We start from the raw sequence: 9930 nt of genomic DNA, 5'->3' as shown, positions 1-9930 counted from the left end.
CTACGAAATTATCATCTTATATGCGTGATCTTATCGCTCTCTCCATCTCTATCTCCCTCTTTGTTGCATCGTCATCTGTATTTATATAAAGAAGTTTAATCTGAAAGCGAAATATCAAACCCAGAGGAACAGGTTTGTACAACAATATGCATGTTTATTATCTGAAAGTTTTACATCTTTAGGATGTCCATTGCATTGGCCTGCTCTGCCGGGATTCGATCGGTGTAACAATAGACAGTAGCCGATGTATGTACGTTCACGCAACTTGTATTTAATAATTACACTTTATTCTCGTATTTGATAGAGCATCGTCGAATCCCGACCGATCGGCTCTTTACAAATATAATATCTGTGTATATAATTTATGGGTCTCGGACAGAACGCATATCGAGGGATCACAACCGCTTCTTTTACAATTAAACTTATATTGGGTGGGAGAAATAGAGGAAGAAAGGATCAATGGAGGAGAATGTGACGAGGGAAGAAAAATGGCCGTTTTTAAGTCGGCTTGCTTGAAATCGCATGACCTCTGTAAGAATTATCTAAATAGTAGGAGTAAATTCAGAACGATGTGCCGTCGCCAACTTCATCAACTATGCCCATTTTTGTCTTCTATTTAACAATTCGTAACTATAATTCGTCTATATAATAAATCGATTAAAATTCTCACGATTATAGAAAAAAGTTCACAATGACTCATCCTCGCTGCATAAATAACAATTTTAACAAACATAAATTACTTGGTATTTGTATAAACAAATTGGCTAGTTCCTTTTTTTTTTTTTTTTAATTTAATTATCTAAACGTAATGCATCGAAGTCGATTTATTTCACTTTCAGATAATACGTTTGACCGTTTTACGATTGTTCATTTCTGGAACTATGTAAGTTATTCTGATGATACGGTGCGGTCTAATGTACTTACATTTCATTTTACTTTTATATATATATATATATACACACACATATACATATATATATAGATATATATGTATATGTACATATATATCTTTTTTTATTTTTTCTTTTCGCTTTTTTTCAAATAGTGTATTGTTTCCATTTTAATGTACTCTTCGTAAATATTCTTAGATACTTATCTCCTATAGACGTTGGTATTCAAATCGTTTCCGATACTTTCTAGACTTTTCATTTATGCGAACTACGTTTTACATTGCACAACTTAATAGAAATATTAACTCGTACTTAATGCAAGGAACGGATTCTCCTTAAAACAATTCGAAGAGAATAAATGTTTCACCAAGTACGAACAAAAATAAAATACGGTGTATGTCACTATTTTACCAAAGCACGTATTAGGTAGTACGATACTAAATACTGCCTATTGTCTCGTATCAATTAATTATGTAATCGAGTTACATTCGAAACAATAAAGCGACGAAAACATCTGAAAGTGAAATAGTACGTTCTTATAAACGGCAATCATCCAAGGACTTCTTTATTTTTATCAGCCAATAATAATTGCATTTCGACGATTTGATATCCTGTAAATCAGTTTTAATATACGTAATACGTATGTATTCGATCTATTTCATCGCAAGATTAAAAATCTCTCAACGACTGAGATTCTTCTTCTTACACGCAGAGTGTTAATACAACATCTCGTTAAGAGTTATATTTTGCATCTGAATTAATATCTTTTTAATTTTCTTTAATACCCATTTATTTCGTTCGAGCATATGTCCTTCGAATAAAGGCGATAATAATAATCTGCGTAAAATCATCATCTTAAAAATACTGGTTCTTTGTTTTTTCTCTGATTTTTCGTTCATAGAGAATAAACAATCTAACATTTCTACAACGTACCTTGAAACATATTGTCGATAGTTTGGAATACTGAAAGCTAAAGTATGTATTTAATCGTGTGTGTACATAGAAATACGACTTAACGCGAATGAAGAAAAATATAAGAAACGAAAAAATAAATGTAGAGCGAAATGAAAGAATATCTATGTACATGATACAGCGCGTTTCGTTAAACAATTCTAATCAAATCAGCCGCAAAGCGATAGCAATAAGAGTAAGTGGAATAATCAGCAATATCTAATAATTACACTGAACATTGAACATGGAAGCAATAAATAGTCAAAATGAGAATGTGGACATTTCTTTGAAACGTTAATGGCAATAAAAGAATCACTCGGATCTGGAAGATATAGCTAAATAATTGTCCAGAGAACACAGAAGTGATCCTTGATTCAAATCCAATGAAAAAAAGGAAGTATCAATTTTTAATTGTCATATTAATTATCTTATTCGGATGTAAGCCAGGAAAGAAGTAAATTTTACTTCTTTCCCTTGACGTCTTCATGATAAAACATGAAAAGTAATACTCGCGAAAAAGCATTAGCGAATTCAGAATTACCGTCCTTTTTTTTGTTTTTTGGTTTTCGTTTGTTTTTAAATTTTTCGTAACAAGCACACTCGGGCGAGTTCTATCGATGTACGATTACCTTTTAATCACTAATCAGTCAACATAATAATAATTACTTAAAATGCTATATTTAAATCATACTCGAAGAAAAGAAATTAAGACTGCCTTTTGCTTTTAAAGTCTTCAACGATCACAAATACCACTACGTGTCTCACCCGTTCTTTCCTGTTTTTTTTTTCTTTTTTTTTTCTTTTTTACTATTCATCTGTTTGGCATAACCGCTAGTTAGTGATAGAACATATCATACAATGTTATGCTCTTAATGTTCGCGCCTTAATAAAAATTTTGTCGCCTTGTCGACGAGCTTCCTTAAATGAAGGAAAAACCGAGTACAAGGCTGTCATTTCTTTTTGGCTGGATTCCTTTGCGGTGTAGATGGTCTTGTGGCTTGACCCGTATTCAAACTTAAGTACTGGTATTTAGCCTTCTTCTCTGACGGTTTCAAAATCTGCACGTACACCATGAATAATAGATAAGACATGAACGAGATGCACCATGCAATGCTTGACAAATTATAATGCAGTAGCGCTCGCTTAAAATACAATACAAATGTTTCACCCAAATTCAAATGACCGCAATTATTCTCAACTACTGAATATCTCAGGCTCGGCATGACTTATAAACTTATTGACAAAAACTAGAGTGATAGGTAGGTGACCAGATTGTCCATTTTTATATATAATTGATTGCATTTTTACATGCAGTCTCATTTCTCCTTCCTTATTTTAACATAACGATCTAGTACCCTAATTTATTGGACTTTAAGCGAACATTACTATTCCATCGTCGAATATTCACAAATCCTACCTGAAAACTGCACATTAAAGTTTCGTCAACGCTCATCATTCCTCCGGCATTGTCAAACTCCCCGCAGTAATTTGGCGCGGAGAACAGAGTGACCAATTGTCGTTTCGCGAAAAACTCGTAACCATCTTCGACTACTTGATGTGCTCTGCATATTAAGTCCATATCATGGCGATTTAAAAACTTCGACACCACGTCTGGCCCGAATGTAAAAGATACACCTCTGTCGTTTTCGCCCCATCCCTAAAACATAGAAGACAAAAATCCATAGTATATTAGTTTGGAATTACTTCGGAAGAATCGACGATAAATGATTACATAACGAAGAAACATTATACCTGGACTTCTTTATCTGGATCGGACCATAACAAGTCACAGAGAAGGCCAGTGTCAGGTACATCTGTCGGACGCATTATTCTTTTGATTTGTTCCATATTCTGCTAGATAGTAAAAAACAAAAATATTTTTTATTGTACATTTTTTGAGAGTCGATAATTTTACGATGGAAATATCGTTAAACGTACGATGAAATTAAATTACATTAATTACGTAATAATTACGAAAAACCTTCCGAAAAGAAGGGTCTATTAAATAGCAGAATCGTTTCGTAAAACTTTTATGTATTTTGTAAATATTAAAAAGAAGCTTCTTTAAACGTAGCTAATAATTCGAAAAAGGGCTAGGACAATTCATTATTTTATCTTGTAGGCCTTCCTCGAAAATTCTTCGATAATTCTTATTGTTATAAATTTTTTATCGAACGGCAAAAACAGAGTAGCAATGTATTTATGAAAGAAATTTTCTCAACAAGTGACCTTTTTATGAATGACAAAAGATCGATAGTTTATTTTATAAAGATATTAATCTTTTGACATTCTAACAGGGATCAAACTTTTAATATTTTCCTTCTTACATTGAGTATAAATAGAAAATCAATATTTCCAGCGGTCAGTTCTTTTATAAATCTTCCTTCGCGAACGAACGTGCTACAGAAGGTTTCAATTAAAGACGAAAGATTCGAGAAATATGGACGTGCGATGGACGCGAGCCAGATCTAACTGCAAATTCAGCCAAGGTTAATAGAATTTAATTTTTAAATAGCAGAAGCATTAAAATACGGTCATCGATTTAGGTCTTATTTTTTAAATGAAAATCGAATATTAAGTCTTGCTGGCGAGTACAAATTTCATACCATATATTCGTTTGCAACAGGATTAAATAAATCAACGAATTTCACGCTTCATTATATAAGCCAATCAACAGTTGTGTGCTAACGATCGCAATTTTAACTCGTCTTAACGCCTTAAAAATAATATCGAAAATTCTGTTTTAAATATAGATTCCATTTATATTACTTGTTCTTTTTTTATTTTCCGGTGTATCGCAAATTTCAACATATTTTGTAATTTATTTGTCAATTTCGTCTTTCGTGTAACTGTAAATTATCCGAGGATCGTTCCGAGAAATTTTACGAATTATACTTTAAGACGTTTAATCGTTTATACAAATGGATATACGTGTATCTTCATAAATTTTCCGTTTAGCTTCTTAAGAAATGCTCTTTAATGCCGTATCGATTTTAACGCGCCACTTCCGCACGCAACATTACAGGAATGACTTCTTGCTTGAAAAATTTTACCTCTTATCCAACGTTTAAAATATCTCTCACGTAAATACCTTTTTACGATCTTTCGTTTTGTTATTTCTTTGACCACTCACGATTTTTATTATTCCTATAGATAATAACTATGTAGAAATTCAATAATCATAGACACAAATAAATATCAGACTATATACAACGTTACAAAAAAGTATATGATTTTACGAGTAATAAAGTATTCACAGAGAAAAAGGAATATCTATAGAATAGACATAGATCGTAAAACTAATTCTTTTGATGTTATAGGAAATTATAAAAACTTACGGAAAAGAAAAATATATATATATATCGTCTAACAACAAATAATAAGTAATAAGTAATAAGTAAATTGTAAATTATCCCTAGATCTTTTATCCCCAGAATCATCCTCGAAATAAATCATTATCCGCGTTAAAAACATATTCGTTGATATATACATATGGAAAAACATAAAAATCTGCGGTAATTTAATTTCAAAAATTTCGCAAATAATTTTCTGCAGAGATCGATATCGAATCACCTGAAGATCTGGACTGAGGCCGCCATGACAGCAGAATATTTTCTCGTCGATGATCGCAGCGATCGGTAGACAATTGAAGCAATCGGTGAACGTTTTCCATAGTTTGATGTTGTACCTTCTCTTACATTCGTCGTAGAACCCGTATATCCTGTTTATGCTAGCGCACTCGTGGTTGCCCCTCAATAAGAAAAAATTCTCCGGATACTTGATCTTGTAGGCGAGCAGCAAGCATATTGTTTCCAACGATTGTTTGCCCCTGTCTACGTAGTCGCCGAGGAACAAGTAGTTCGCCTCTGGCGGGAAACCGCCATATTCGAATAGCCGTAACAAGTCGGTGTATTGGCCGTGAATATCGCCGCAAATCTTAAGCGGCGCCTCCAGTTCAAGCAGGATCGGCTGCTGAAGGAAAATCTCCCGTGACTTGAGGCAAAGGCCGCGGACCTCGCCCTCTGACATTAAGACGGTCTTTCCTGGCCGGCATCCTCGGACTGCGCCCAAAAATTCGCACGTTTAAATGGATTTTCTGCCTCTGTCCCCGTGGTTGGGCGACGCATCGCGAGGCATCGGAGAGTCGTTTTGTCACAGGTACATCGAGCATAACTCTACGCTGGAGCATGAAGGTATCTGACTGCCGAGAGTCGATTTTTTCTCAAAAGGGGGAAAAACAAGGGTAATACGATTATACGGATTCCACGGATCGTCCTATTCGGTAGGGTTTTCTCTTGTTGCTTACATAAATACAATCTGGACACGTTCGGGACAAATGGTGGCTAATTTTTTTTTCCGATCGACTCGAATGACAAAGTTCGTTATTCATATATCACATTTTGTGTTTAAATCCCTTAAACGCTGGCGTAAATGAAATTCCACACTGTGCATGCTTTTTTTTTTTTTGTCATGTTCGACCGGTGAATTTCGTTTTATAAGCAATTATAATATTTAATCGAAGAATAAAATTGTATTTTGCATTGATACCGTAATATTAAAAGTATCGTAAGTTTGTAAAAAATAGTTTTATAACGGATTATATTCATTTTATTTGTTTAATCAATTATCAATTTTTTAAATAAAAAAGAAATGCACACGGGATGAAATTTCATCTGTGACAGCGTTAACGTGATTTCTTTCGATGACAACTTTTAATGCTGATTCTTCGAAACAAAAATAAATATCTAGATTTTACTATCTCGTATCGTTTTCCTTTTTTTTTTTTTTTTTTTACAATAAAATATTCATGTAATGAAAAATTATCATTCAGGCAACAGTATTATACGTATATGATCTGCTCCGTTAAGATTGAAGACGCATGAACGCAAGAGGTTTAATCATAAAAACATCAAGCGATACGATATAGGTGTTCTCCTGATGCAATACTCGGGGACACAAATGGTTGTCGTATACCGTCGTTATAATGCTTCGAAGGGATTAAGCGGCTGTATGAGTTCGAATAATACCGTATGAGCGTAAACTTGCGGAACAGTTGAAAACAAAAGCACGAAGCCGGTTGATGATCACGTGTAGATACCACTGATCGTGATATATGAATATAGACTACAGTAACGTATAGAACATAATATGTATATGCATGTATATCAAAGAGTACGTTGTACGTATGTATACGTATACGAACGAGCAAAGAAATATGAAATTTCGTTCGCAGATTACTCTTCGGAACCTTGCATCAGTGTCACTGGATTATTTATAGCTATAAAGGAATTCACGGTGCGGTTAAACTGGGCCGATGATGGTTATTGGAAAACTGCATATCAGCAAGGTCACATCAACGAGTATCTAAGCACCATAATTAATGGCGGAAAGGGAGAGAGAGAAAAAAAAATGACGAAATTCCTGTAGCGGAAGAATAACAGAGAGCTCGAAAATGACAAAATGTCGGAAATAGAGTCTATTAATAATTCGGTTTATTTATGGAAACGGGGCGTACGATGAAAAAATTGTAGTCATCGTCATCGTTATATTTGCTCACACACGCGATAATTTGAACTGCTCTTTAGCCGCGACGTATTACGATTTATTTCAACAGCGTTATCAATTCGTATATTGTAATAAACGTTTCATGGAAATGTTATTCGCGATAAAATACAAAGATAGTACTGTAGGCACGCAGGAAAGATCAAAATGTTTTTTTCTTCACCAAGCATTAACATCTTCATTCAAATTAAATAAGTTTCCTTTTGCAATTCTCAGAAGAATGAATTTCCTTAAGCAATGGTACACGTGTGTTATATACATTAATCTTTCTGGTACATCACAAACAATTCAGCCTTCTTATAATATATGTACGTCAAATAATAGGCTCGCAACAAATATGCTTAAGAAAGTCAGTGTTGTAATGTATATTTATTAACTGAACACATTGAAAGAAACATATGCCAGGGTAGTATAAACATTGATACTAAAACATACTCATGAATATACATCAAATTGTGCTGTAAGTTCTTGAAAAAGAATGTGATACTATTCTCTTAAAAAAGTAATCGATTCGCTAAAAGAAGATGGAAAATAATTGTACACATACTATTCGTATGAAACTTAAAACAACACTGACAAGTATCGTATGAAACATGCATGTAAACTAACCTGCGTTCAAGCAATAATTTACGTGCAAATTGGATCATTACAAATTATACCCTTTATATAAATATGGCTTATTATTTGAAGAAAGTGATTCGAGTTCAATGCATTTATTCATTATATAGACAATCCCAAAAGCTTTGCGTTCTAACAGGTATTAGATACATTATGATATAGGTATATTTTACTTACATATTTCACTTTAATAGAAAATTCATACATATTCACACATAGTTTCTTGCCGTAAAGAAGCTAATGGGACATTATCAATATGATGATTGAGTTGACTGAGAATGAAGATGATATCTTGGGAAAATTTTGATGTTGCAGGTACCACAATGCTGTATATCTAGCTTTCTACTTTATTTTACATTGTAAATCATAAGCAAACGATGGCGAGCGTTCACGCACGACGTTGAGGCAGGTAAAGACGCAACTAAAGAACGGAAAAAAGAACTACATGGGGTGGTTTCCTTGTTGCATACCGACAAAATCCGAAGAGAAAATATCTTTTAGCTTGGCTTTCTTCTGAACCTGGTCTTTCTGCGTGTGGTATACTTTACCGCAAAGAGTGTTCCGACATGTAGCATGAGAAAAGAGAACAAACAAAAGGAAATAGTTTTGCCTTCTGAGAAAGTAAAGAAAAAGTACGGAATAAATCCAAAGACCTCTGACGTGTCTAAAGAATTACGACGGACTGCAACAACTGGAAGAGATCGATATCTTTTTCTTTTTTTTTTTTTTTCTGTATATATATATATGTGTGTGCTTTTCTCTCTAATATTCTATAAACCACGAATTAGAAACGAACTTTCGACAAACGAGGAGACTCGAGGAAAACCATTCGTCGACTCGTAATATACACAGATATCGGATGTCATAAAGTAGATCGCGCACGATTTAATCTTCCTTTGGCTGGAAAGAAATAGTATACATATATACTCGATGTACGCGGCGCGACTTCGCATTGAGCGATTTTCACTGGGTATTACCGAGAAAACTTTCAATCAACTGTACACCAAACTGAAGATGATATTACCGAAAACAATTTCACACTTTATTTTCACATAGGCCCCCTTTTTATCACGTACCTTCCAACAATCTTTGTATCAGGTTGTCGACGTTCAACTCGACATCCGCCATTTTTTCTTGCCACTGACTGACTGACCCGATGTTTGTAGACTAGATGATACGTTTGTGTACGCACTTAACTGTATATATTACTCTTGTCGACTTTCATTGTGTATATACATGTGCTGTTATCGACTGCTGGTCCTATATAAATACAAGAAAGATGATCATCGCAAAAATCTAATTTTATCGTCATTAAATATTATTTCCCAGAAAATATGAACATCGATTTAGACGAATGCAACTGTACTGCATTTGGTTTACCTATATATGCATACGTGTATATCAAACAATAATACGTCTTATGTAACGCGAAATGTCTATTCTTATATAAATGAATGCGTATAGACAATAACAATTTGCATATTGTAAGAATGTTTATGATTTGATCGTATCATTGAAATTTACAATTTACGTAGGTAGTCAATGATTGATATCTTGTTTGGAAAATACGATAAAATCATAATTTCATATCACATTTAAAAAATCATATATTTATACATAATAACATAAACTTCTAATAGGTATATTCAATTCATAATAAATATACATAACGTAATTTTGTAATCTCGGTAATTTAAAATAATTTTAACTGAAACCTGTTAAAAAAGCAAGAAGAGATAAAACGTGCATTCAGAATGGTATTAGTCAAACACAACTTATTGCTCGTCAATTGAGTATTTCCAAATATGTATAAAATTGTAATTAGATAGTAAAATCGTAATACATTATATTTACAATAAATAAAAGATATATATATATACATATATGTATATATATATATATTCATATT

At 33.4% G+C, this 9930-nt stretch overlaps 1 protein-coding gene and 1 long non-coding RNA gene across 7 annotated transcripts; one reads left to right on the top strand and one right to left on the bottom strand.

The window, feature by feature from the left end:
• Positions 1-133: 133 nt before the first annotated feature.
• Positions 134-9281, bottom strand: LOC139987684 (serine/threonine-protein phosphatase PP1-beta catalytic subunit). Of its 6 annotated transcripts, none has more exons than XM_072004216.1 (6): positions 9098-9281; positions 8492-8563; positions 5415-5902; positions 3594-3695; positions 3259-3498; positions 134-2899 (listed from the first exon to the last, which is right to left on the bottom strand). In XM_072004216.1, exons 1-6 carry the CDS (start codon positions 9147-9149, stop codon positions 2792-2794), a joined length of 1062 nt encoding a protein of 353 aa, XP_071860317.1. In that variant the 5' UTR covers positions 9150-9281; the 3' UTR covers positions 134-2791. The 6 variants fall into 6 exon arrangements, with proteins under 6 accessions (XP_071860317.1, XP_071860318.1, XP_071860315.1 ...); XM_072004217.1 differs by having other exon boundaries at positions 3594-3692; positions 9098-9280; XM_072004214.1 differs by lacking the exon at positions 9098-9281 and adding an exon at positions 8818-9081 and having other exon boundaries at positions 3594-3692.
• On the top strand, positions 6503-7350 carry LOC139987701 (uncharacterized). Its single transcript, XR_011799902.1, has 2 exons — positions 6503-6970; positions 7075-7350. It is a non-coding gene; the product is annotated as an uncharacterized lncRNA (long non-coding RNA).
• Positions 9282-9930: the final 649 nt, after the last annotated feature.

This window comes from Bombus fervidus, chromosome 5 (assembly GCF_041682495.2).
Source record: "Bombus fervidus isolate BK054 chromosome 5, iyBomFerv1, whole genome shotgun sequence".
NCBI classification, from domain to species: Eukaryota; Metazoa; Arthropoda; class Insecta; order Hymenoptera; family Apidae; genus Bombus; species Bombus fervidus.
This window is presented reverse-complemented; position numbering and strand designations above follow the sequence as displayed.